The 27194-nt window shown below is 39.9% G+C and overlaps 5 protein-coding genes across 5 annotated transcripts in view; 3 read left to right on the forward strand and 2 right to left on the reverse strand.

Moving 5' to 3' along the window:
* Positions 1-3081: 3081 nt before the first annotated feature.
* LOC129725979 (DC-STAMP domain-containing protein 2) lies at positions 3082-5339 on the reverse strand. Its single transcript, XM_055682476.1, has 5 exons — positions 4808-5339; positions 4487-4747; positions 4220-4433; positions 3207-4157; positions 3082-3112 (listed from the first exon to the last, which is right to left on the reverse strand). Exons 1-5 carry the CDS (start codon positions 5337-5339, stop codon positions 3082-3084), a joined length of 1989 nt encoding a protein of 662 aa, XP_055538451.1.
* Positions 5340-13249: 7910 nt separating this feature from the next.
* On the forward strand, positions 13250-15950 carry LOC129724230 (UPF0489 protein C5orf22 homolog). The gene is made up of 3 exons (XM_055678946.1): positions 13250-13693; positions 13774-14537; positions 14895-15950. The coding sequence occupies exons 2-3, from the start codon at positions 14122-14124 to the stop codon at positions 15712-15714; spliced, it is 1236 nt and encodes a 411-aa protein (XP_055534921.1). The 5' UTR covers positions 13250-13693; positions 13774-14121; the 3' UTR covers positions 15715-15950.
* Positions 15951-16021: 71 nt separating this feature from the next.
* LOC129724231 (protein Gemin2) lies at positions 16022-17044 on the reverse strand. Its single transcript, XM_055678947.1, has 2 exons — positions 16695-17044; positions 16022-16635 (listed from the first exon to the last, which is right to left on the reverse strand). The coding sequence occupies exons 1-2, from the start codon at positions 16902-16904 to the stop codon at positions 16087-16089; spliced, it is 759 nt and encodes a 252-aa protein (XP_055534922.1). The 5' UTR covers positions 16905-17044; the 3' UTR covers positions 16022-16086.
* Positions 17045-18528: 1484 nt separating this feature from the next.
* Positions 18529-26007, forward strand: LOC129721153 (cap-specific mRNA (nucleoside-2'-O-)-methyltransferase 2). Its single transcript, XM_055673375.1, has 2 exons — positions 18529-19343; positions 23702-26007. Exons 1-2 carry the CDS (start codon positions 18645-18647, stop codon positions 25085-25087), a joined length of 2085 nt encoding a protein of 694 aa, XP_055529350.1. The 5' UTR covers positions 18529-18644; the 3' UTR covers positions 25088-26007.
* The window catches only part of LOC129721155 (protein singed wings 2), a 33994-nt gene continuing 31864 nt past the window's right edge, over positions 25065-27194 (forward strand). The window contains exon 1 of the mRNA XM_055673379.1: positions 25065-25136. The gene's annotated coding sequence lies outside the window, so the exon portion shown is untranslated. The remainder of the gene's footprint in view (positions 25137-27194) is intronic.

The raw sequence follows: 27194 nt of genomic DNA on the forward strand, positions 1-27194 counted from the left end.
ACGGTGCTAAAGTTTAGCACTTTAATACCATTTAGAAGCTATTATCTTTTTAGTGCATTTTCGCAGCTGTTCGGTTGTTAGAATGCTTCAAATTCAAATGCAGTAACTTATCGACTTCAGCTTTGTATCGAAATTTCATTTCATTCTTAAATTAGATACTGTTATTGTTTGCCACTCGAACGATAACAACTGTCGCAGAGCTTCAACAAACTGTCAGCTCACGGTTATGATGCACGAAACGATATTCGATAAGTCACGTACCTACTACTCCGACCGAAAGCATTTTAGCTTTTTCGTACTCCATTTCAGTACACCACCGTTCAATTCAAGAGTGAAAGGGTAAACTGTAAAGCCAAAAAAAGGGTTATATTACACCTTTATATGAGCAGGCTATTGGGCGGCTTGTTATTTTCACACGTTCCATATGTGGGCGCAGACAAACATTTGTTTCGGATATGTGCCTGCTTTTGGGTGTTTTCTGAGAATAGCTGTAATATCGATACACGATAGTTAACATATGCGGAAAGCACTTAGCCCGTATTTCACGGGTAAACATGCAAACAAAACCTGCTGCAGGACCGAAGAAAGCGACCTTTCTACTCATAGAAAAGGGATTCACTGCGAGTTCGACAGTTTTTCGCTGCGATTTTCTATTTTGCTTGAAACCATTTCTTACCGGAGTCAAACTGTAGGCTGTCTTAAACGTTGTTGAGCGTGCATATTGAAATTAATATAGCCATTGTCAATATTTTTAAATGCTTTTCACGGCTGTGATTTTAGTGCTAGTTCGTTTTTCGATTTTGGATACCATGTGAAACGTCATCAACGGAGGTGTAAGCACAACTAATATCTTGTTGAATCTATGTAACCAAATTTCAGCCCAATTTGAAGACATTTTCATTTTTGGCCTTCAGAAGCATTCTAAGTTTAATGTTTTGACCGTTTTTGTCATTTTTCATCATTTTAGGATCAATTCTAATTTGGGATCAACTTTGGAAACTTTTAATTTTGAGCAAACATCACAGACTTTTGGCCTTCCTTCCTACGAACAGTTTTCAAAAGCAAAATCACTGTCTTTTGTGCAATGGAACCAATCGCAGTACGTTTTATCACTTAGAGCAGCATTTCCGTAAACTTTGTTAACTTTCGATGCGCTTCAGCTACTATTTTCTTTAATGGGATCAATTTTTAACACAAAATCAGACATTTTTACACAACTTAAAGCATATGCCGCAACACCACTTACGACCACTTACGTGTCAAAACGAATTGTTTTCCATACGTCTCAGTAAAAAGATTTAGATCAGACCTTCTTGAAGTCTCAAAGCTCAAAGTTTGGGGAATTTTTCATACAATGTCATTGTGTAGAAATCCTAATTTTAGTGTCAATCGGTTCCCCCTTCACTCCGTGGAACCGTCCCGTCATTTGGAAATACTGCAAGGTATACAGCCCTAGGGATTGTATGAAATGGTGACGTAGGACAACTATAAATATTGATTTTAACTCTCGTTCAACATATTTCACCTATTATACAACATGTATCTCACACAGGTATAAGGGCTCCACTTGCTATCGTGTTAAAAAAAAGAATGAAGTTGAATTTTGTACACGCAGTCTTTTGTATCGAGTTGAGCCTGAGCGTATATTTTTGCATTGAAGGTGTGGCTACGTAGTTTCGAGAAAGAGAAACGAAACGAAACACCTTCGATACTACTGAGTGATTTTCATAAGCACCAACAGAAAGTTTGTACTTTCCCTAGGCGAAAATTACTCTGGTTCTTAGATTAAATAATTTGCGTTATTGATATTTTACTGATAACAATGCTTGGGCACAAAGAAACAATTGAACCGGAAAATCACTCAAATTAGCAGTGCAAATTCTTGAAATGAGGGTTATATTTTAATAGGCAACACTACCGTTTATCTTTAGTGTCCTGGTCGTTATTGTAAAAATGATTATTGAGAAAAACATGAATACACGAAAATCTCACACTAGTAGTAGTTGTGAAAATACTCATAACTTTGAAAAAAAAAACCGATTCCATAATCTTCAGCTAGAAATGTGTGCTACTGAGCGCTGATGATTGCACCACCGATAGCATTGAATATTTTGCTTGGCCGCGCATAATGCTCTCCGCTGTGCCCTCCGGTAGCTGTGCCAGCAAATATCCTGCAGCATACGATGATGCCTGTTGCTGCCGTATGCAAAATACCTATGCCTGGAAGTTGACTCGTATGCAGCTCTCGTTTCCTCATGTCGCGTACCTCCAACAGCTATACTCACCATGGTCACCATGCGACAAACTAGACACGAATTTTCTACACACGCAGTCTTTTGTATCAAGTTGAGCGTAGATATTTGCCATGAGGGCGTGGCCACGCAGTCTCGAGAAAGAGATCCGAGATAAAATACTCTGTTGAGTCAGAATATGTAGGCAGGGGAATTTGTTACACGTTTTATCTATCTACCGACACACAAATGACTAATATGCATTAAGTCGTTCCCTTGCTATAATCGTTTGAAATCTGATGCAATATTCGCCAGTTTCTTTTTTAATTTTACAAAATGTAATCTAGTATAGAAAACAAAGGCGTAGTCCTACGACAAAAGTGCTATTTTTCGTCGAAAAGCCTTATTTTCTTACAATTATGGCTACAAAAGCATGATATTTAGAAAAAAACTAATGCGTGGTTTTTTGTTTAGAAAGTAGTTAAGGATTCTGAAAAATATCAATTTTTAGTGGCAGTGTTGCCAGATAGGTTGTTTTGCATTCGGAAAACGAAATTGCTTTTTTCAGCGAATGAGTATACTTTGATTTCAAATTAAATATTTTCATTGTGTTTCTGAGAAAATTTTGCATGAAAAACACTTATCGCCCCGCGGTATTACGAGCAAAACTCGAGTCACAGCATTTCGTTGTCAATTCATTCCAAAAAAAACATGAAAAGTGATGTACAACAACAATTTTCCTATTTTGTTCACTTATCTGGCGTATACGCTTTTCATAAATATCAAATTTCTCATCATTTTATTATTGTTATTGCTTATTGTAAATAGAAAAAAACTCAACACTTAACTTTTACACAATTGAGTCTGCCTCGGAGGAATCTCTGAAAAGAAGTAAACAAAAATCTTAAAAAATCTTCAAGCATCTTTAAGCTTCAAAACAGATTTAAACATCAATACCGAAATCTACGATCTTACCTTTCAAATGAATCATCGCTCGCATCACTCAAAGCCATCGGTTCGGAACAAATAGAGCATACGTTTTGTAGTTCCAGAAAACACTCATAACAAAAGACCCCAATACAACCAGGCCTCAGACAGGAAACCATATCATCGCCGATAAGTTTTGTGCTACACAAAATGCATCTTCTGACCCCACTTTCTCCCAGAATCTTGCGACAAATCCAGCATCTATTGGTTTTCGCTCTGATTACATCCATCCAACTAATAACTTCTTCAGTCGTTAGTTTCCTCCCAAAAGCCAGCTGCCTTCGGGCGATTTTGACAAAAGTTTCCCGTTTCAACAGTATGTCATTGTACAACCAAACAGCGCGTTCTCGTGCTCTTTCTGGAAAATAACCCCTCATAATTATTTGACGAGTACGCAACCCATACGGTTCCAAAACTGTGGCCATCCAACAAAAAAGTAGTAACAAACAGATCAGCAGATATCGGTTCAAATTCGGCTCTACAGGTTCAGGTGCACACTGCACTGCGTCGATGACGTCCAGCTGTTGGACCATCGGTTCAAATGCGCCAACAATCCCCCGATACATATCGGCAACGATACCAAATCCACGAACCTCTAGTGTGACCATCGGGGGTCTCTCGATTCCAGCTTGTTTCAGAGCAGCGTAGCGAACTGTGACCAACAGCCAGTACAGACAGTAATCGGCACTGACTAGTCCGACAATTTTAACAGAAGAAACAAACAGAAAAACGGCACTTCTTGCGATACGAAACTTTTCCTTTCGGGTCAATTTGCAGGAGGTTAGACTGATATACCGATGGCGTTCCCTTCGCGTAAGCGGGAGTAAACTGTCCCGTCCTATCCGGCGTCTTCGTTCGTCGATTGCTATAAATTCTTGGCTTAGGTAACAATTGTCAAAAGCATTTTTGGTGAGGTACTTCGTCTTATACCGTACGGATCTGGAAAAAAAGACTCTAGTTTAGTACTATTGCCCAATTTAGAATCAATTGTAATGCTTTACCTAACTATAACACAAATAAAGCAAAAACTAGAGACAATTCCAAAAATGTTGAACAAAGTGAACAATCCTTTGCTTTTTTGATTAATTTCCTCCCTTATTTCCCAAGTAATTTGCGAGAATGTTTTGGATGCGTTGGTCTGGAATGCAAAGGCATGATCGAAATCAACTTCCACGTAAAACATATTCCGAATGTTCTCCATGAAGTCTTTCAACTCTGCAACATACGAGGTAATAAAGTTATTTAAACAAACGCGCAACCGATCTTACTCTGCTCTATCGTTTCAACAATATTATCGCTTACGAAATCAATCAGTTCACACATGAAATCTATAAACTTGACGCTGTAGCAAACCACTTTCGCAACGTGTGTGACTTCACAGAGAAATGCCATGGAAGGAATTTTCTGTCTGCAGTCCTCAACGGCGGATTGTAGAGCTTGATAGCACCGCTCGAAAGGAGTGCCGATCTTCTTATTGCATACCGATACAACATTCGCTAGCCACTGGTATCCCAACTTTATGGTATTTACTATAAAAATAAAATGCGTTGGTGTGAGTTGAAATTTTTAGCTTAACTTCTTATACTTACAAATTCGTTTCACTAACCGTAATATTCTTATTAGAACTCGATGAACTTTGGCAAAAGCCTTTTCCACTTCGCTAAGAATTTCACCAATTGTTCTCTTCAGCGCTACAAACGGAACTTTGACCGCTTGCAAGGCATCATGAATCGCACCCTTCAGCTGCTCCTGTCCACAAGTCATTGCTCGACCAAGAACATTGATGTTCGCGACCGTATTTCTGGCCGGTCCGTTCAGCGTCAACACGAATACGTAAGCTATCATGGCAGCTCGGCCTCGTTTGCTCAGAATCTGCGGTATCATCAGCAGCATGAGGCACTGAAAATTGGAACTACAGCAGGACAGGATTGTGAATATAAAGCCTAATGCGATGACAATGATCCATGTGGTCAGCAATTCGGTTTCTAGTTGGTAACGCAGAAGACAGTAGAGTGCAAAACTTTTGATGAGGCCCAGCACTAAACCGAACAGGAATTTAAACCTTTTTCGTCGCAGTTTTGTTTTCCGAGGGTCTCGCAGGAAATGCAAATTCGGAGTCATTGTTGACGTCCCTTTGTGGAAACTATTTCAAGCCTACTATGAGATTCAACAAATAATGCATTTTTCTCACGTGAGTGTTTGGCATTGACACTCCATCAATTCACTGAATCTACCGTGCTGGTCTGAAATCCGTACACCTAAGCACATGATAATCTTCGACGGTCAATATAAAATCAAGAAATCACATATTGCTTTAAACTGACATGTTTACTCATAGGTCTACTTATATTTTATCACTATTTTCAAGCAAAATGATTAAAATCACTCTAAAACACGAAAAAATCATGTTAAAATAGAACATGTTTTGAATCTAAATCCGTACACAGTTTTTTGTCTGAATCAAAACCCGTACACTTTTGAATCTAAATTCGCACACACGCGATATAGACTGGATTAAAGTCCATACAGAAATAAATAAAAATCCGTATAGATATAGAAGTACATAAATGAACATCTTTCATTTATAATATATCTTTAAATTTACGAATAAATATATTTTGAGGATCAATTGGTTCCTAAAGTTTCACACGGTTTACTAATTTTTTATATCAGCTGAAATAGTGCAATTTTCGTAGCGTTTCGTTGCGGCACCCCTTATTGTAGCAACCGGAACGCCGGAACCTCTCAAAACTTCCCGGTACGACTTTTCCTTGCGCACCTTAGTCACAGCTCCTTCGAGATTGTTTGCCGTATATTTATACGTGTTTTCTTCCATTATATGCTGAAAACAAGAAGAAAGTTCAACAATATATGCATGATACACACGCTGTACGGATTTCGATTCAAGCAATTAACAAGGATCAAAATCCGTACGGCACAGTTTTTGATGAATAAAAACAATTTACACTATTCACCAGACAATATACAGCTCGAAAATGACGGAGACTTACCTTTACCATCAATTTCAAGAAGATTCACAGAGTAAAACACTTATATCCCACTTGAAAAACGTTTTCATCCGAAGAACGTTTTCTTAGTAAATTCTCTAACGATACAACGACAACCGATACACGATTGATTTTTTATTTTTATTATTTTTATTTCATGGCCTACTGACGCATAGTTTAATTTAACAGAAGGCCAACAGCTCAACGGACATGTACATGTAACTATCATATGAATTTTCATCTTTATAATGCTTAAAATTGAAGAAAAACGTCAAGGTGTACGGATTTCGATACTGTACGGGTTTCGATCCAGCACGGTACCTGCAATCTAAAATCCAGTTATGAAATTTTGCATAAAATTCACATGATTTATTGGATTTATTGCATGCATAAATGTTTTAGTGGACTCTACAATGTTCTGACTGTGATATTACGATCTACACTACAGAAACGCTTCATAAATTTTTATAATTACTGAGAATATTTCACATCAAATGTAAATACATAATAACTTTGAATCTAGGATGCACGATTTGTAAGCAATGATCAACTATATAAATTTCTAAATTGATCAATTATATAAATTTCTAGCAGAACTAATACAAGTACTGTAATAAATTCTGCAATACTATACCAGCTTTGCCGCATTTATAATTCGCACATATAATTTAATTAGTTATTGTACTTATAATTCAAACTAATCGAACACTTCATCTATCTGCAATTAAGTTCATTGACCCTACATCTTCAGAGCCGTGAACCAATGACTTCCTAAACTCATACGACCAATACCGGAAAACCCAGTCATTGTTGGCGGCACATAACTTCTCGACTGACCCGGTGCAGTCAATCATCGTTTATCGTTTGAACGCCGTAAAATCCCACAGCCGTCACGATCTACTCGTGAAGCGCCACAACATTCGCAAGGACCCTGCAGCCTAACGCGCCAGCATAAACTTTCATTTATAATTGAAACATAAACAATGCAACGTTTGGAAAGCTGCTCACGAAACGAAGGAAACCTAGAGGGCAACCCAGCTGTCTTGCATTGAAAGAGGCATTCCTGTGGAGCGAAAAATTACCGTTGCAAGCATTCAATTTACACGTAATCAAAAATACAGTCTGGTCAGGCTATGAAGTGTTCATAAAGTGTGCATTTGCAAGGAATCATACTATTTAGCAGCAGCGCTTTGCATATTGCTGATGGTGCCGGATAAGGGAGAAAAAGCGCTAGCCTACACGAAAGATAGTGAATGAAGTATGATAGCTTTTGGCGATTTTCACTCTCAATACAAGGCGTACTTTATCCGAGATTGCATCGCGCACTGTGACCGTCCACATTCGCGCCTATCTCGCGAGTGTGCATATTTACTGATGATGACTTTCGAAGATACCTTCCCTGTTTTGGATATAAACTTTAACTGTGCTTTAACTTTATGCTGTCTGAAACAAATACACATGAGATTTTAATATCGAGTTGATGAACATGGTTCTAAAACATATGTGCATTTTATAAAGATAGCCTTCCACAGTTTGACAAAACAAATATACATCTTTTTTGTGAACCGGAACTCATTTATCTTAACTAAGTCGTACGCTGCCCTGAAGTTTATGAACAAATAGTGAGTGTACTAGTTAAATTCTCGAAACTTATCGAGAATTTTTCGCAAGGTGAACATTTGGTCCGTAGTGGATCATCCCCCTCGAAAACCACATTAGTATTCGCCAACAAAAGTTTCCTGCAATGGCCTCATTGTTTAGAACAGTATGCAGGAGAGAGTTTTATGCACGGTATTAAGACGAGTTATGTCCCAATAGTTACTACAATCCATACGGTGGTCTCGTTTGTAGATCGTGCATATGAGACCCTCCATCCAGTCCGAGGGCAATTTTTCATTGGCCCAAACTTTCAGCATGATCCGATGAATGGTACGATACCGCTGTTCGCTCCCGACTTTGAAAACTCTCGGCGTCCTTCGCAGCTGCCTTGCAGTTCTCCAGCTCTTTAAATACTTTCTTCACCTCGTCCATGGATGGTGGATCCACAGCTTGTCCATCATTCTGAATATCAATCCTGCTCCTTTCGACGCTTCTGTCTCCTAGCCGCTCAACAGCACAATAAAATGTTGTTTCCAACGCTTGCTCCTCTGTTTAATCAGGTTCCCGCCCCTTTCGTTGCACATGACAAAACCAGACATGTTCCAGTTACGGATTCCGTTAATCTTTTTGTACAAGCTCCTCGCCCGCCTCCGCAAGAACACGTTTGACGTTGACGTTTCTTCCAGCGATGGAGTCTCTTTTCAGCCGCTCTGACGTTTCACAGCCGTAGCCAACATGTGACCTCTGACACTGTTCTTATCATCCGCCGCTCGCTGGCACTGATGCTGATCGTAATGTGGACATGTTTCCACTGTTCGTTCGGGTCCCCTCCAACATCGATCCGCTCATCAGCTCTCTGCGAGTACTCTCCAGTCATTATAGTGATTTTTTCAGACGGACTTCGAAAAAATCACTTTGAAACTTCATAAACATTTTTTAAGTATTGATTGCAGTTTTTGAGAGGTTCAACTGAAGGTCGTCTAAAGACGGCACTGGGCACTAGAGGGTTAAGCTGTGATTCAAGAATCTGCTCTTAATTATCAATTTTTCCTTGTATGGGTTTATCACTGTGACCAGAAAAGTTGATCTATTATGATTTGGCCCGGGCGTCTGCTGTATATTGCACTTCTACTATTAGCAATACCACTATTGAGACTTGAAAATGAATGGTATACTTTTCATGTTTCCGTGCTTGTGTATATGTTTTTTACCAGAGTAGGCAGTGTGACTTTGCACTCGTATCCAAGTGAGTTTTAAAACTTGCCTGCACATCAATTCTCGGTTGCACGTAAATCCTACTGACAGTGCGATACACTTGAGTAAGATTTGAGTTTGAATCCTGCATAACAACAATTGTATAGAAATCGGATTGCGATGAAATTCGTGCCGCGTCTGCTCCAACAGTTTGTTGCATTGTCCTTTGAAAGCATTTCAATCTAAAAAAACAAAACTCATCGCATCACATCATCGCCTGCATCGTTGAATACATCGTGCACAGCATGCATTGCATAGAGCTTTCTACGCCAGATCTCACCAAAACAGGTTTAGTCGTGTATCCTCATAAAACCGATTTGTTTTCAACCAAAGAAACAGCTGATATTTAATTCCGAAAAATATTTCACTCATGAATCCTAGTTCATTAGTGTTACCTGTTTTAACAAACTTTGTTTTAGTGGAAAAATAGATGAAATAAAACTAAAAATCGGCTTACAACTTGAATAAAAGTTCGGGACGGGAGGAAATTTTTTGTTATCACCAGCGTGTTGATTATTTGCAACCAAAAATGAAACTTGTATTAGTGAAATCGACCACTAATACTAGCGCAGATAGAAAGCTCTATGCACTTAAACTCAATCGATCAGAGTGTGCGGTGCAAAAAAACTCAAACTCTAGGGAGGAAGCAGATTCAAGTTGAATTCAAATCTGGAAAAAGGTTACTCAGTTCAACTTTGCATGAGTTTATGCCATCACTGTTTTTACCCTTTTCAACTATGACGCTCACTGCTCTATAGAGATGGTCGAGTTTGACGTTTTTCAAACCCGAACCCGGTCCGAACTCGATTTTTTTTTTCGGTTGAAACCCGAATCCGAATTTTTTTTTCGATCAAACCCGAACCCGAAAATTTTCTTTCTATGAAACCCGAACCCGACCCAAACCCGAAATTTTGAAACCCGAACCTGAGATTTCATAGAATTTTTAGTCGGGTTTCGGGTTTTCAAATCTAAGCCCGACCTGAACCCGAGATTTTCAAACCCGAACCCGATTTTTTTTTTTCATCAAACCCGAACCCGACCCTTTTTTTTCATCAAACCCGAACCCGACACTTTCAAAAAATTTAAAACCCGAACCCCACCCGAACCATCTCTACTGCTCTACTATTGGCCCTGACGACTCTGCTGATATTTGTTCGGCTTTTGCTTGCGAAAAAGCAAGAAGGAAATATTTTTGCTTTTGTTCTCACACATAAATTGACAATTGTAAATGAGAATTCGTGCAAGTGCGAACAGCCTTAAATATCTCTTTTACTTATGTCAGGACCAATAACAAGACACATTTTTCCTACCAAATATCACCAAATAACAAAAGGGACTTACCAATAAACAAATTTTGTGATTTATAGTTTATGAAGTTTTTATTAAGCGAATATCTGCTGAACTTAAGCTTATAATATGTTACTCAACAAAACTGTTTGTTGGGCTTTTTTATAGACATGCAGAAGTTTTTTTTTAGAATTTTTCTTTTCTTAGAATTTTATTAAGTAATGTTCAAAAGAGTTTTGAGCAATCGAATTTTCTATCTAAAAACCAAATTTGAAAGAAATCTGAAATGCCCGATTAGATAAAGCACTTTTTGTTTTGAAAGAAATTTGTTCTGTGTAGGATCCTAAATTCAATGTTTACACTTTTATTCAACGAAAGTTCACACAATTGGGTTGTTTAGCTATATCAGTTTTTTATATCATCTAAAAGATCTGCATTTTCTGAGTAAAACGTGATTTAAAAAAAATTTCTATCGTTGTCCTTCGCTTTTTAAATCAAGATTTAAAACTGCTCGAAATCTGCTCGAAATCGCTACAATGACAGTTCGCCCATATACCAACTGCCATTGTAGCGATTTGGAGCGAATTTTAAATCTTCATTTAAAAATCGAAGGATAATGATATAAACTTATAAAAAATCACGTTTTGCTCAGAAAATTACACTCTTTCAGATGTTATATAAAAATCAGAAATCCGTGAATAGCTAAACAACCCAATTTCCTGACGTCCATGATAACTTCTCTCTTACTTTTGTTCAGAAGCAAAAAACATGAAAATAATTGACAAGACCACCACAACAACCTTTCTCTACCTCTTGTCATCATTTAGATAAATCGATTAAAAAAACCATTAACTTTTTTCATAAGTTAGTATAGATAATTTTTTCGTAGAATGAGCTATGCAAAGTTACTAGGTTTAGTAAGGCCTACATCTCTATAAAGTTTCACTAAGTTCTAAGAGGATACGGTCAGCCGATGAGTTGAGTTAATTCTTCAATTGATAATCGTGAAAAAGAAATAGTAACCGCAGTGTAATAACTTAAGCCCCAAACACAATGAATACGTTGCGGCCGCGTTTGCGGCAAATGTCCACGCAACGTATCCATTTGTGCTCCATTGTGCTCGGGCCTTTACCTCTCCAGTATTTCCGTGAGCTGTGACATCTAGAGAATTCAGCGATGCCAGATTGGAAGACATGTCTTCAATTGGAAGCCATTTAACCTGCGATGAAGACACCTTTTTGTGAAGACAAAGTGAAGACAGATCTCACTGAATCTCTTTAACCTCGCTTTTCTGACAGTTAATGATAACTTTGTTTACGTTCAGGACTTTGTGCTTTTTTCTGATGGAGCATACGTGTGCGTAGTGGAAAAGCTGCTCAATTTATAATTGTTCTTAGTTTACTGTCACCTCACGCACAATATTTGAAAGACATTTTAGTCACAATTGAAATGATCTGCTATAATTCAGCGGGGGTTTAGCGTAGTTGGTAACGTAACCCGGGCTCGAATCCCACCGCCGACATAGGTGTCGATGATTGTGGGGTGGCGTGATCCACTTACAACCAACCCAACTGGTTTAGATTCAATTCTAGCCGACACCAGGAGATTTTCTGAGGCGAAAAATTTCTGGGATCACGCCTTCCATCGCATGAGGAAGAAAAGCCGTTGGAGCCGGTTCTTTAATCAACGGGTCGTGAATTAGGGTCCTGGGTGGAGTCGCCTTCTCCGGCGTCGGTTATTGGCACAACAAACAGTGGCGGAACTAGACCGACGGAAAATAAGCGAGGATAAAAAAAATCTGCTATAGATCCGTACAATGGTGACGTCACAAAAAAAGAAAGAGATTTGACAGTGGTCGCGGGTTTGTTCACGTGGACTAGTAAAATTTTCGGCTCTAATGAAAATACGGAAGTGTGTTGTATAAATTGCTTTACTGCCTGGTAGTAACGAGTTCGTATAGACGTATAATTGAGAACAAAACTGCATCACCCGAAGGTAAACAAAGTTACCAGTAGCTGTCACACTCAGGTGCGTGACGTCACCGTGCGATGGTCTATAGGTTGCTCCACGCCTTCTGTAATTTACACTGATTTTTGTTGACAACCTGTACTGCAGGGATGCCAGATATATATATTTATGATACATACATGTTTACATGTTCGGTTGTATTTTCTACGTTTTCTAAGATCGGTAATATAATATTCATGCAAACTAATATAATTCGGTTTAAAATTAAGTTGTATTTACTAAAACTATTGCAGCAGCATATCCGAATTAATAAATTTATTACTACAATAAATCGCTTCTTAGAATTTGTTGCCATTACGCTGAGTTTAACTAGGTTTAACCACATCCCTGACACGAACGTCATTCCCATACATTTTGCTTGAAGCCGTTTTTCTCTGGCTCTCTGGCTCGATTATACGTCAAAAGGCTGTCAGTGCTCGCGAAACAGTCAGATAAGTTCCGTTCATGCGAAATCAGCTGTTGCTGCAAGTGGTATGTAGCAATGCGTAGCGCCAAGAACGTTTGTTTCGTTTCGAAAGTTTTATGGATTTTGTGCAGGACATAAATGGTCACGTTCAAACATGTTCTAACACGTTCCGGATAACCCTACATTCAATATAATTAGAAGCACTCAAAAAAAACATGTGTTACTGATGCTGAACAATGAACGGATCTTAAGACCATATTTTCAACGCTAGCGTCATCATCGTCAGCGGCGGCTCCAGGAAACAGTTGCCATGACATGGGTCTGGGTTTAACTGAATCCGCTGGCAACTCTGGCTTGAATGGAATTCTACCACGATCGGTTCTGCGCGTGTATTAGTTTAATATTTTATTTTTCAAATTTCTCACGTTTCTCTCTCCCTCTCAGTTTCATTTAACATTTGCGTGGTGTATTCTATTAAAGGTACTGTAGGAACTAAACACATTTTGATTTCCGCACGGTTCCTCATCTAGGGATCTGCCATGCCACACCAGTGAGGCATCCGTTTGTTGATTAAACGCAAGAGGAGTAAAACTATTCGCTCTACGTCAAACACGAAACGAATGTGTGACGGTATTCTAATCGAACCGCATTTTTAGTGTGTGTTACCTCACGATGCTCCGCGGCTGATCGATGAGTGATGAGTTGAATTTAGTGAAGTGAAGTCTGGCGTGTGCTCTGCTACAGTACTGACGAAGTGACGACGATACGGTCGGTCGGTTCAATTTCCTCCGCTAGTAAGCCGTAGTCACAGGGCCAGTACACAATTTCTAGTGTCGTAACGGTGTTCGATAGAGAAAAATATTACGTGCTGCATTTAATACTTCCTGCGTCAGGTAATTTGCGTAGCATCTTATTTTGCTGTCGGATTAGTAATTGAACGGAAAAATGACTAACTGTCAATATAATGTTGCAGATTACAGCTGAATGCATTTAGTGAAATCCACTCGGTGGGCAGTGGGTGGAAAAAAAGCATCTCGCAGCCAGACCGATTTGGCTCGTTCAGTCAGCTTCAGGCAGAGGTCAAAGACATCGGCTGTCGGAAGGCCTTGAGAGGGAACGAGAACAAACACGCGGAAGGGAACGAAAAAGAGAGAGAGAAAAACGTTCAGTAGGAAACGGTTAGAGAGACACACAGACAGATAGACAGACACTGGTGAAGCGGCAATAAGAACGCATTTGATAAATACGTACAGCATAAGACGTAGATTGTTGTTTGAATAAACAGATAGAGTGGGATAGTACGAGTGAATCGTTAGGCAAAATGAGTGAGGAAGATGGCGAGGGCCAGTCGAACATCACAACATCAACACAAGCAGCACTAGTGGCAAGCTCAGAGGAACAACCCAAGGGGGGAGAAACGACGACCCCACTGGGAGCACGAGTTTTTCCCAAGGTTCCTATCTTTATCGTTGAAGATCACCACGACGTGTTGACGTTTCTGTACCGATGCCTCGGGTCGCGACATCTGCCTCTCCACGGGAATACCATAATTCACTTTGATTCACATCCGGATATGTGCATTCCCAAGCATATGCCTGCCGGATATGTGTTCAACAAGGAGGACCTGCTTGACAGTATCAGTATTGAAAACTGGTTAATGCCGACAGTTTTTGCTGGCCACGTTGAACGGATTGTATGGATAAAGCCAGAATGGTCCGCACAGATACCAAAGGGCAAGTGAGTAACAACTTATATCTGAAGCTGTGGCCTTGCATTCTAGTGGTTATCATTTCACACTTGTACAAACTGCTATTATGCTGCCTGTTATCTGATAACAGCGGTATTTACATTCTACTCCGGTTTAAGTTTAGAAAAGCTCAGGTAATTGACGTTATAGCAGTTTAAAAAATGAATGTTCAGTAAACTACCCTTTATTGTTACCCCGTATACGTTGATTGCCACCTCCAAAAAAAATTACTTGCGTTAATAAACATGTTTATTTTTGAGCAACACCAACCCTTGTGTGAAATGATACCTCATCTATACAAACTCCATTTAGTTAGCAACCAATTACATTTCCTACGCTTTTTCTAGATTCCAGTTCAACGTAGGCGAATATGAGGGTAGCATCCGGACAGATTCAACACTAGAGTACTTTGTTTCCGACGGCTGTTACCAGCCGGAGGAGAATCTAGAAAACAAGAAACCCCTCAATCTGGAAGTCTGTTCAATTACAGAGTACCAGGCGGCTGAAGACGAAGACCTGAAGGACGGTTACATCCTGGACATCGATTTAGACTATTTCAGTACACACAATCCGTTTTTGAAAATTTACGAAAAAGTTGGCCTATACGATAAGTTAAAAGAGATTTTCATATCACCAGAGCTGGCAGATAATACAGAAAACGATTTGGAGAAGCTGCAGCGAATTGCGAAAAATCGCGAGGAAAAATTGGAATTTTTAGAATCAATGTTCCTCTACTTGGAGGAGGTTGGAAACCTGAAACATTTTCTTGTCGACTACCAGCAAGAAATCAGCGAAGAGTACACACAGCTTTTGCAGAAAGTATCAGCGCTCGTGGGCACCTTGAAGAAAGAATATTCCGAAGACGAAATCGACTGGTCTATGATCTACGATGCTGGCTGCACCTGCGACGTTACGGATCTGCCCCACCACGAATCTAGTAGGGAAGAGATTCAAACTATGGTTTCACAGCTGGAAAACTTCCTGAAACGACTTCCCGGCTCGCCGACCGTCATAACAGTATCCCGATCAAGCGAAGACGATTATACGCCTGCCGACCAGGTCGAAATGATTCAAGAGTTAGTGCTAGCGGCGCTTAAAAAGTGCCTTAGAAACACCGAACTAGACGAACCGACGCTGTACTATAAAGATCAGGATCTCAAGCTGTAGGATGGTTACAGTTTAGAATTCCTGCGCCAGAGGCGAAAGACAAATTTACACATGAAGCGATATGTTTCCTTACTTCCTTTAATCTTGAACTTCCGTGTAGAAGCTCACAAAAACCAGTGTACCATTATTATTATGCTACGCCCTAAAAGTGACTAACGTTTAGTTATTTAAGCCAGATAAAAAAAAAACAAAAACTATCAGGAATAAAACACCAAAATATTGACGCGAACTGATCATTTGATTGTGCCATTTTTTATATGTAACAGAAATAACCATCCGGGGGTTTCGGAATATAATCAAAAGCAAATTCTATGTACTAACATTACTCTTTCGGCAGTTCAATAACAGAAATTAAATATCATCAACATAAAATCAATCTAAATTATCGCGCAAATCTAGCTGATTAAAGTTGCGCGAAATTATACAAATTAGTAAATTCAACGGAAGTACCTTGGACTCCTCCTCAGCCGTTAGTTCATTCCGCATCACGATGCACGCTTTGGCAATATCCCTGAGAATGCTGTGAATGTAGGGCTCTAGGGGTACGATTATGCAGGCTAAAATAGCGTAGATCCACTGGGTGATCCAATCCTTGCGGTAGCTTTTGCATTCTGCCATGTGATCATCCGCCTGACATCCCTGAAGCCAATCGTAGAGATACTCGAGCAGCAACTCCAGATTTCGCTGCGGGATGCTCAGCAGCACTCGAACATATGGCTGATTGTTAGCACAGTAATCGTGCATTTGCTTGCGATTCTCGAAATTTAGGAAAACGTGAGTTTTCTCCAGGTTATCACGATAGTGCTTGCTGTTCCGATAGCTGGTGATAGTGTTCCGCAGATCGGCGAACTGTTTGTTCTGGATTGATTCCCATTCCTTGGTAGGAATCAGAACGCGTGGAGCGATGTTTTGTACAGGGTCCTGCAATGCAACAGTTGAAATATTATTGCTTGAACCGGGAGAATGCCAGTGAAACAAACCGTTGGTACTAAGCCACTTCCGGTGAGATTTTTTGTTGTCTTATTATGCTGAAAATTTGGTTTAACAACTACGACGGCGGGACAGTGATTTCTTTCGTAAATCACTTTCTGGAGATACTGCTCACCCGTCTCCGGTTGCAATTCTGGATCAAAATATGCATCCGGTGGATCAACAGCTAGTGCCAATTTTTGGATTACGTCTACATCCATTGGAATTTGTTTTATCCGTACTATTTTGGAAACAGTTTCACAATGAAATAATAAATTTTACTCGAAATGTGTATGAAACAAAACAAGCTAAACACTGCCAACAGTCTATGTTTTGTTGCAGCTTTCAGCTATAGCTTTTCCTTGCAGAAAAGCATTCTTATTATTATTACTGTGCGATGTTTCATTTGGAGGTGAAACTTTTTTCCGCGCCTATAGACCTTTTTACGTACGAATGTGTTAGAGCCATTAGTTGAGGAAAATATTTACAAATAGCTGTTTTGTTTGCAATGCTATGTTTTTAGCAGCAGGACAAATATTCAGTTGAACACTCATTATGTGTTTCAAACTTGTTTTTGGATAAACGTTTTCATTCGTGATCAGAAATCGGAAGAAGCTGCTGAACATAATCGACCAAAAATGGTAAAAAGTCGAAGCAAGAAGATGCGATGATTTACAGGTTGGAAGAAACAAAAGCAAATTTACACAGGTTTACACGTTTACTAGTGTGCGCAGGTGAAAAGTCACTTATCTCTATAGAGATAAGTGACTTTTCACATACGCACACTAGTGAACGTGTAAACCCGTGTAGAGTTGCTTTTGTTTCCTCAAAACTGTAAATCATCGCATTTCGTTGCTTCGACTTTTTATCACTTTTTACCGTTTTTGGTCGGTTATGTTTAGCAGCTTCTTCCGATTCATGATCACGAATGAAAAAAATCATTCAGAAATAAGTTTAAAACATATAATGAGTGTTTAACTGAATATTTGTCCAGCTGCTTAAAACATAGCATTGCAAACAAAACAGCTATATGTAAATATTTTCCTCAACTAGTGGCACTAATACATTCGTACGTAAAAAGGTCTATAGCAGGCCAAAATATTGAAAAATTACTGAACGTTTCAGCAATGTTTTCACATTGCCATTCTGTTTGACGGGACTTTACTGAATTTTCAACAATATGAAATGTCATCCATGTTTTTATTGAATTTCCAGCATTATTCAAAGCGTTGCCGAACAATCAGCAATGTCGGCCGCCCCATATTTTGACAGTACTTTGCTGATAGAATTCAGCAGATTACTGAAATATCAGTTTAGTGGGAATTCTTTATATGGGTTTGAAAACACGTTTAAAATTGATTTTTTTCTTAAGATTTATTTCATCTTACCCTTATTGTACAAATATGAGCATTTTTATTGTGAAATGTGCCGCCGAAGTCCATCCGATGGCCAAGGAACATATGCCAATGCCCGCTACCGTACAGCGGATTAAAAATACTAGAATAATTAGCTATTCTTCTCACCAAGCAGATTCTCCACGTCGCAACGGTCGACTTTTAGGTTCTGAAGGTCCGGACCCATTTTTCAAATAAATTTCTTCCCAACAAATCCACGCGCAATAAACAAATTGACAACAAAATATTTTTTTCGTCGTTTTGACAGCCGCAGTCGATGACAGATACCAAATATTCAACAACCCAATTCACAGCAAATTTTTTTGTTAAACAACTACAATCTTTTGTTTTTTTTTTCAGTTAGGATCTATTCAAATATCACACCAGACATCAGCCTGACAGTTCAGAAAACATCGAAATAAACAAAATCATTTATAACATAGAATCACTTCGCGAATCAACATTGACGCATTATCTTCTCATGTTTACGCCGTACGGTTATTTCCAGTATCAATTTGTATATAGAATCAGTATCAAATTAAACAAATCTACCCAAAAAAAAGCATTATGCCACAAAACGCAGGAATACAAATTCGTCGGCATTCGTCCTTGAATCGTAGTCCAGTGCAGCTCTCAAGTTGGAACCGGCGGGATGTAGAAAAGGATGTCGAGGAGCAATTCCGCAAAAAGTTTCGTTTCATACCCAAGGACTCAATACGTCCTTCGCTTCCGCCACTAGACACTGTATACTCCGGACCGCCCTATAGCATTGAAGCCCTTCAGAAGGTGAAGACCGACCTGAACGCAGTAAAAAACCGGTTGAACGATTTTGAAATCAGCCACTGGCATCAGCACACCCGTAACCGGTCTTCGTTGCCTCCGATTTTGAACGAACTGCGTCATCACATCGGAGCGGAGTTCGTAACCCAAGCCTTTGCGAAGCTTTATGAATGTGTGGCGAGCTACGAGTTGGTTCCCCGGGAGAAGAAGGAATTTTTCAGTGTGCATCTTTGCGAAGCACCCGGTGCATTCATTACCGGTCTGAACCACTATCTGCAGCTGAATCGAAAAGGTATCAAGTGGCAGTGGTTTGCCAACACGTTAAATCCCTACTACGAGGGAAACTGTTTGGGGAATATGATCTCCGACGATAGGTTTTTGTTTCACACATTAGGCTCGTGGTGTTTCGGTGAGGATGCCACTGGTGATATCATGCAACGGCAGAATTTGGACGCTATCGTGCTACGCAGCAAGCAGTTTCAGGAGGTAAGAGGCTTGGAAATTGTTTGCTAATTTATATTAACAATAAATCTGAAATGCGATAAATTTACTTTCAAATGATTACTTGTATCCAGCTACGCATACAAATGAAAATTTTGAATTGGTGATGAACTCATCACACATGTATAAGAATAGGATTTGTCATTTAACAAAGCTTTATCAATTGGTTAATCATAGGGTAAAAACGTAAAACACGCGTTGTTCTATCGGTGAAAGCGAAGTAGTGAGCGATTGTCATTCTGCAGGCTCCTGTCGTTGGGAGAAGGGTTGTTTTCTTTTGCTGTCCATTTTCCCGCAACATTGTATCCGGGGACATGTATTTCAAGTGTTGTGAAATGGATTTGGCGTACGATAGGTTTATTTTATCTCTAGCCGTTAAGTAAGTACTTTCTTGATTTCTTATCTACGATCCCTTTCAAACTTAGATATTTTTTATTTCAGGTATGGAGTAAAAAGTGATTTTATGTACATCCTGGACGGTAGATCTATAAGTAAAAATTTGCAGAACTACGTTCTTACTTTGTACCAAAACGAGAATATCGAAACCGAGCTAACATTTGTTGAATACAGAATCACTGCTAGCGATTATCGTCATGTAACCAATAGAGATGTAGATTTTAGCAAATTGTGTCAGGAACTGACCGACAGAGTACAGTAGAGTCCGACCCAGATCAAACGATGTTTGATATTAGAAAACCATTGTCCGTCATTTAGCGAAGAAGGTATTGAACTGCTAAGCCAGGCACATTTCCGTCAGAATTATACTACTTTATTGCCTGATAAGCTACTGGTGCTAATAAATTCTGCCAGAATGGATTTAGATTTGGGATGCAGCAATATTTTGAAGCTTGCTCTGCAACATTGCAATTCAGACATAAGTGTGCGCGAACTTTAAATGACTGAAACAACAGCGAAAGCATCAGAAGGCGAACAGCTTTCTCGTCCGCCCTATTACCATTGTTATCCGGTGTTTAATAACGGTATGAGTTTAAATGAGATATACGACGACCTACAGAAAGAGGATTCTCTTGATTTAGGGATCTTCCTTATCCGAGAGCCAATCGAGAATCAGCAGCTGAACCATGTCAAACCCATTCGTGATTTGCAAGACCTAGATTGTAAAACAAATTTTATTGCCAGTGATAGCATCAGCTTCGATGAACTTTGTCATCTCCGTTCTGCGGTACACGAAGTAATCTACCGTGAAGAATTCGGTTTGATATATTGGCAAAGAAGTTCCGTTCCAATGGGTAAATTACGGCGATATCTCACCACCGGTAGGGCCCACACCTTTGAAGAGTGTCCCCCACCAGCAAATTGGCTGAACGTTATCTATGGAAACATCTGCAGCAAATTTACCGCCAACGGAAACCATTTTCATTAGTACGAATGCTTGATGGTTCGAGTATAAACCCCATACTGGCAAATGCTAATTTGTCGATTATAGAAAAGTTGGGCAACATGTTTCAAATGGAAACATCTCTTGAGATTCAACTTTTAAGAGTTCAGTTGAATACAGAAGGTAACGTATTGTTACTTCTGGATAACGTAAACCAACTTGGCGAGATATTAATAGCATTTCTCCGCGAGGTGTCTATGCTGACTAGAGGATCCGTAACCATCTGGATTGCTGCCGGTTGTAGATTGAGAGAACAAATTGAAAATAACTGCTCAATCGTGAGTCATGGGGTTCCCCTGCTTGACAAGCTTCAGCAGAGTGCTTTTCTAGAATTGATGTTACCTAACCTGCCGTTAGACGAAATTGATCAAATTCTTCGCGAAATACGATCCAATAATGTTCACAAAGAGTTCTCCTATGAAATGGTTGACTATCCGTTCGCGATGAACATGTTTCATTTGAAGCTGGCAGTAAACATGCGCCGCCGCAATGACAAAATAACGAATTCCTATTATGTTTTGGATTTATTAGATTTATACTTAGAAAACTGTTCAATCCAAAACAATGCAGACCTAGAGCAAAAGTGTTATCGAGCGATAGTAGAAGGCGAACAGGTTGACGAATTAAATCTCATGTACTCAACAGTGATCGAATACCTAGCTGCAAAATACTTGTTCAGGAACCGTGAAAAGATATCACTCGAGCTTTACCGTAGTCAACCTTTTGTCGGTGACCTTCTAGATCATCTTCTCGTTCGTGATAGCGAACTTTTCACTGCAGTTTTGAATAAGGATTTGGAGCAAGTGCTGATACATCTGGAAGAAAACCGGGAGCCACTGGACAGTTTACAGCGTAATCGACTTCACTTAGTCAACGATTACGTTGCAATTGGGCACGTCTTGGTCGATGCTGGCATTGCATTGGAACAGCGATTGTTTTTGTCCAACTATACGCCTTTGCAAATGGCGGACGAACGCAAAGATTTGCGTTTTCTGGATCATCTACTCAAGCATGGAGCGAAAAGTGATTTCCCGTCCTTGCGGCTTCATACCTTACCGGCAAAAGAATTGATTGATGTTTTAAACGTTTGCATCGCCTACAATTTGACCAAGGTGTCCAAATGGATTCTAGAAAATCGATCGGAATTCGAAATTACTCCGCCTATTATCTACAACCTTGCCGTTTATGAAGATTTTGACGAAGATATTTTATACAGCATTTTGAATTTGGCCTTCGAGCAGAGCTTGCCAAGCAAAGGTCCACCATATACCTTTATGTGGGGAAGTACAGCTCTCCATATGGCAGCTTACAGCAACAGACTAAAGCTCTGCCAGTTCTTGGTGGGAAAGCTTGGCTTCGATGCTCACCACAAGGATTACAGTGGATTAACTGCAGCCGAAGAAGCAACTGACAGTAAGGTGATTGCATATCTGAAAGGTGTTGCGATTGACAAAGCTTCCGAGGATGAAAGTTGCAATTCCGAGGATAGTGCAGTTCAGTCTCGGTTTATGAAAGCTTGCTATTCGGATAATTTAGATATCGTGCGATATGCCGTTGAACAGGAAGAACACGACCCATTACAAGCAGAAGCCAGATACTACGGGTTCATTCAAGCGGCCGCATGGGGAAGATTATTGATTGTAGAGTATCTGTATGAGAGAGGCTTCAAAGATATGATCGATGTAAAGGATACCTCAGGCTCGACCACACTAGGAGAGGCAGTTCGTTACAATAATCTACCAGTGGCTAAATATCTTATACAGCAAGGTGCAAGCCTCGCTAACATAAGTGAGACTCCGGTTAAAAAGAGATGCGTGAACTCCTAATGAAGCATGGATTTGAACCAGAATTTAACTTTGAAGTTTTGTCAGAACTAACAGTGGACGAACTTCGAGAAATAAACTTCGATTACAGTGTAGAAGATGAATCTGGAGGGTATTTTTTGCACTACTATGTTCAAAATCACAGGGATATAGAAGTCTTCAACTATCTTCTAACGCAGTATAAGGACATTGAACTCGTTAGTAAAGCTACCGGAAAAAGCCCACTGCTGGAGGCGGTACAAGCCGGCAATTGGGAGTTCGTTGAAATTCTACTAAAACGTGGTGCAGATATTCATAAACGGTGTTTGAAATCAGGAGACAGTATTCTGCACTGTGCCGCAGTGAATAACAGCAAACATTATCTCGATCTGTTTTTGTCCTCAAGCAAGCTGGGCATCGATTGCAGAAACAACACGGGAGAAACCATCATGTTCCATCTGAATCGTTATCTGCCTGACATAGGTTTATTTCATTACCTTACCCAGAGGTATGGCATGGATGTGAATGCGCAAAACAGCGAAGGGCACACAGTCTTGCATAAGGTTATTATAGGTAATAGTTACTTATATCTGCAGGATCTTGAATTTTACCTAAGGCACGTCGGAGTATGTCAGAATGTAGCAGACGCCCGAGGAAGGCTAGCTTTGCATTACGCCGTTGATCAGAATCAGATCAAAGCCATTGATTTAACGAGACGCTACGGTAAATTAGAGTATCTGCTAAGAGATTCCGACGGGAAAAGTGCCATAATGTTAGCGCAGGAACTAGATAGGAAAGAGATAATTAAAATGTTAATTATTAATCGTAGATATTATTCAAAATGAATAAATATTGTTTACCTTAAAAAAAACGATCTATTTTTTTAAAAAGATTCCCAGATTTCTATAGCCGAAAAAAAATTTTAAAATTATTTCCCAAAATGCAAAGCGAAACGAACTTTTGCTCCATAGATAAATTGTAGAGAATGGTGCTGGAAAACAGCTTTCGGGTAAACGTTGAAAAATCATTTCAAACGATAAATACCTTGTACTCAGCAGTTTCCAAGTTTGGGTCCATACTTTACATTACAATCTGAAAATAAAAAAAAACTAATAAAAATACATCGTTTTCCCCACTTTCAGGTTAATCTCGTCACAGCTGATGGATCCATCGATTGTCTGGATGTTCCAGAAGCCCAAGAAGAGCATGTATCCCGATTACATTTGGCCGAAGCAGTGACCGCACTGAAACTCCTCACCGTTGGTGGATCCCTAATTCTGAAAATGTTCACACTTTTCGAACACTGCAGTGTAAATCTACTCTACCTTCTCTACTTCTGCTTCGACGAGTTGAATGTATTTAAACCATGCACCTCCAAACCGGGCAATTCGGAGGTGTACATCATCGCAAAAGGTTACCTGCAGCCGAAAGGGATTGAACGCTATCTGGACAAAATCTTTGACAATCTGCACTCGACGAACACAATGTTTGATAGAAAGTATATTCCTAATGACTTTATAGAGCAGGTCCGCGAATGTGCGTATGCTTTCATGATCGCTCAGCAAAATGTGATCGAACATAACATATTCTTTTACCGCCGAAAAGACGAAAAGGAAGATTCGAGGTTGAAACATTCCAAACAAAGAATGTGCAGAGCGTTTTTTGAAACTTATGCCATCAAACCTATTCGCCCATCGGAGACGATACTGAATGGGATTGATATAGTGAATGGAATGATCAACATCAATCCCAGAGATAACAGCGGGACATACAATGAGCGAAGCACGATAAGCTCGCTAAGTGGAGAGCATCGATTGAATATGCTGAGAGAAAGACTGGCGAATCTTCAGCAGGACAAACCAGTATTCCTGCCGCGATCCCGTTTCACCGATCGCCCTTTTAAACGAATGAGTTCCTGCGTTGGAGTCATTTGCCTTAGCAGTGGTAAACCTGTAAAGAAACTTCAGAGTAGCAAATTTATTGTCATAACATACGTTCGCTTTCTAATGGAAGTGATGGAGTTTTCAGCGCTAGACTTCGGGACCAACAATGAATTCACCCTGATCACTTTTGATCGCTCCTCTTATACCATAACGATTGGTATACAAGAGTACGCGGCCCTCACAGACCACGACGACTACGAAAAACAACTTTTTCAAATTATCTTTCGGTGTATCGAAGAGCTCCCGCTCGAGGAGAGCGTGAATCATCTAGTCGTAGAAAATTGGCTTCTGCTGACGCAGTTCAGCGTGGGCCTTGTTTTTTTTCTTAAAATATTCGTCTTCGAGCGAGTCGAACAAACATCACCCACCAAGCTGCAGTTTTCCTGTCTCAAACCGGATGGAATCGCAAGCATGCAGTATTTAAACGAAGCACTACAAACAGAACAGAACCGATGTGCTCCAACGAAATCAGTGCTTGGCCTAGTTCCAATTCCGCTGTTGCTCGACGGGGGCTTCTATTATGCTGTGATAAACTACAACGTTAGTCTGTGCTTGCGGTACTGTGAGCAGCTGCTTACCAAGTGAAGCATAAATGTGTATGCACAATAGTCTAGCTTAAATTAAATGAATCTAGGTAAGTTTTACATTATTGAATTATTTTGTATAGAATCCCGTGAATAATGGAAGTACACTGACCAACTGGTCCATTTGAACAAAACAATATCTCTGAACTAACTTCAACAATACGATATCACCTAAAAAAACTTGTTACTAGATATGACTTTAGTAAGTATAGGTACACTGCGGAATGCGTTTCTGTCAACAAAGTATTCAAAGATTCTTTTGCCACACCTAACTATAACGTCGAGAGCGTATACAGAGACTACAGTTATATGTTGTTACACTTTCCGGTTGAACATTCTGCGGAGATACTGTTATCAGCTATCATTACAAGAATTCATCAAGTTACAGTTCAGATAAACACTGAGCGTGGTTACCAAGCCTTTTTCCAGAATGCCAATATAAGTTAATTAGTGTGCATCGAAATGCTTTTAGTCTGATTAAAATAACCACTTCACACAGTTGACTTTGTCCGAATTGAAAGCGAAAGCATTCTCGTAGCACGGAAATAGTGCTATTCAAAACCGTCCGCGATGAGGTATTTCAATTGCGTTCTGCTTATATTCCTTTTAAGTACCACAGGCGCGTGGTCAGCACCTGCTCCTAGTCAGGAAAACGGTTCGCTCGGTACGTTAAGATAGTACGATCCGTTGTTGCAAGAGAATATTGATGTGTACTATATATTGTTTAAACAGATGTTTCTGGGCGACTGTTTGTACAAACTCTAAACTGTACCAACCCAAGTTGCAGAGCACAGTGCAGAGGTCGAGGTTACGCTACCGGAAAGTGCCAGATAGGAAGGTGCTTCTGTTCTTATATATAAAGTTGTTTTATTTATTCGTATTGGAAATGATTTTAAATAAAGTTTAATTTTGTTGTAATAAGTCTTTCCGTAATTGGAATTTTTTGATTGAGAAATATGTAGCGAACCCTGTTTCTAGTGATAAAACTCTACATTGACTGTGATGCTTAGGGTAATGGACAAATAAGTAAGTAATTTTCGCGCTACTCTATTTTCTATCAGGCTTTAATTGCTGAGTATTTCAGAGTTTGAAAAGGAAAGTTACAGGTACCTTGATGGCTACAGCGTAACTTCACATCGTTGTGTACGTTAACTTTTAAGTCGAAAACTCTGAAAGCTTTTTGGTCTATCTTTTTAAACGTGCACGCTTCGTGAGCTACCGAGAGTAACAGCGTCTTGTATAGAGCTAGTTTGGTTTGCGTTTTAAAGTTGCGAGACCTATGCTGGTTATGCAACCCACAAAAGGCCCAATTTGCAGTCGTAATTCATCTTTTAGTTAACGAGAAGCATCGTTGTCACGTGTCACAAGAATTCTAAGGTAAACAAATTCTTGGATCACTTCAAACACGTCTTGATCGATCCTGTCTGAGCAGTACGCCAGCTTTGCAGTCTGCGTAGGGTCCGTAGGTCGTCTTCCACCTGATCAATCCATCTTGCTCGCTGGGCACCTCTCCGTCTCGTCCATGATTGGTTGGTTTCAAGAACCATCTTACCAACCTGTCGTCCGACATCCTTACGACATGTCCAGCCCACCACAACCTGTCAATCTTAGCGGCGTGGATGATAGATGGCACTGTTTTCTCATGAACCTCTTCCTTTCATGTACTTCGTCTTCGATGCATTGATAACCTTAAACCTCTTCGAGCACCGAAGGGGCTCGAGAATGCCCTGGATACTCGTACTACACTCGATCCATCGTTGCTTTGACAGATTGCGTTTGTCCGAAAATCTGTAGTAGTGCATAATTTGCCATAGCTGGTCTCGATCGACTGTGTCTTATGCCGGTTTGAAATCGATGAATAGATGATGTGTGGGCACATTGTATTCGCGGCATTTTTACAAAACCTGCAGCACCGCGAATATCTGATCCGAGGTAGCGTGGCCACTCATGAATCCCGGCTCGCAGTACCCTACGAACTGCTTCGCAAACGATGATAACCGAGGGCAGAGTATTTGGGTAGAGTACCTCGTAGGCGGCGTTCAGCATAGTAATTGCCCGGTAATTGCAGCACTTCAGCTTGTCATCCTTTTTGTAGAGGAGACACACAA

Source organism: Wyeomyia smithii, chromosome 2 (genome assembly GCF_029784165.1).
Source record: "Wyeomyia smithii strain HCP4-BCI-WySm-NY-G18 chromosome 2, ASM2978416v1, whole genome shotgun sequence".
Taxonomy (NCBI): Eukaryota; Metazoa; Arthropoda; class Insecta; order Diptera; family Culicidae; genus Wyeomyia; species Wyeomyia smithii.

Bases quoted from the DNA above. Each gene is read 5' to 3' on its own strand.
- LOC129724230 (XM_055678946.1), top strand. From the start codon at position 14,122: ATGAGTGAGGAAGATGGCGAGGGCCAGTCGAACATCACAACATCAACA. The intron at 14,538-14,894 runs GTGAGTAACAAC...CGCTTTTTCTAG, and splicing joins GCACAGATACCAAAGGGCAA to ATTCCAGTTCAACGTAGGCG.
- LOC129721153 (XM_055673375.1), top strand. From the start codon at position 18,645: ATGCCACAAAACGCAGGAATACAAATTCGTCGGCATTCGTCCTTGAAT. The intron at 19,344-23,701 runs GTAAGAGGCTTG...CCCCACTTTCAG, and splicing joins GCAGCAAGCAGTTTCAGGAG to GTTAATCTCGTCACAGCTGA.
- LOC129724231 (XM_055678947.1), bottom strand. From the start codon at position 16,904: ATGGATGTAGACGTAATCCAAAAATTGGCACTAGCTGTTGATCCACCG. The intron at 16,636-16,694 runs GTTTGTTTCACT...GTTGCATTGCAG, and splicing joins GAAGTGGCTTAGTACCAACG to GACCCTGTACAAAACATCGC.
- LOC129725979 (XM_055682476.1), bottom strand. From the start codon at position 5,339: ATGACTCCGAATTTGCATTTCCTGCGAGACCCTCGGAAAACAAAACTG. The intron at 4,748-4,807 runs GTAAGTATAAGA...TTATTTTTATAG, and splicing joins ACGGTTAGTGAAACGAATTT to TAAATACCATAAAGTTGGGA. The intron at 4,158-4,219 runs GTAAAGCATTAC...CTTTTTTTCCAG, and splicing joins TTTATTTGTGTTATAGTTAG to ATCCGTACGGTATAAGACGA.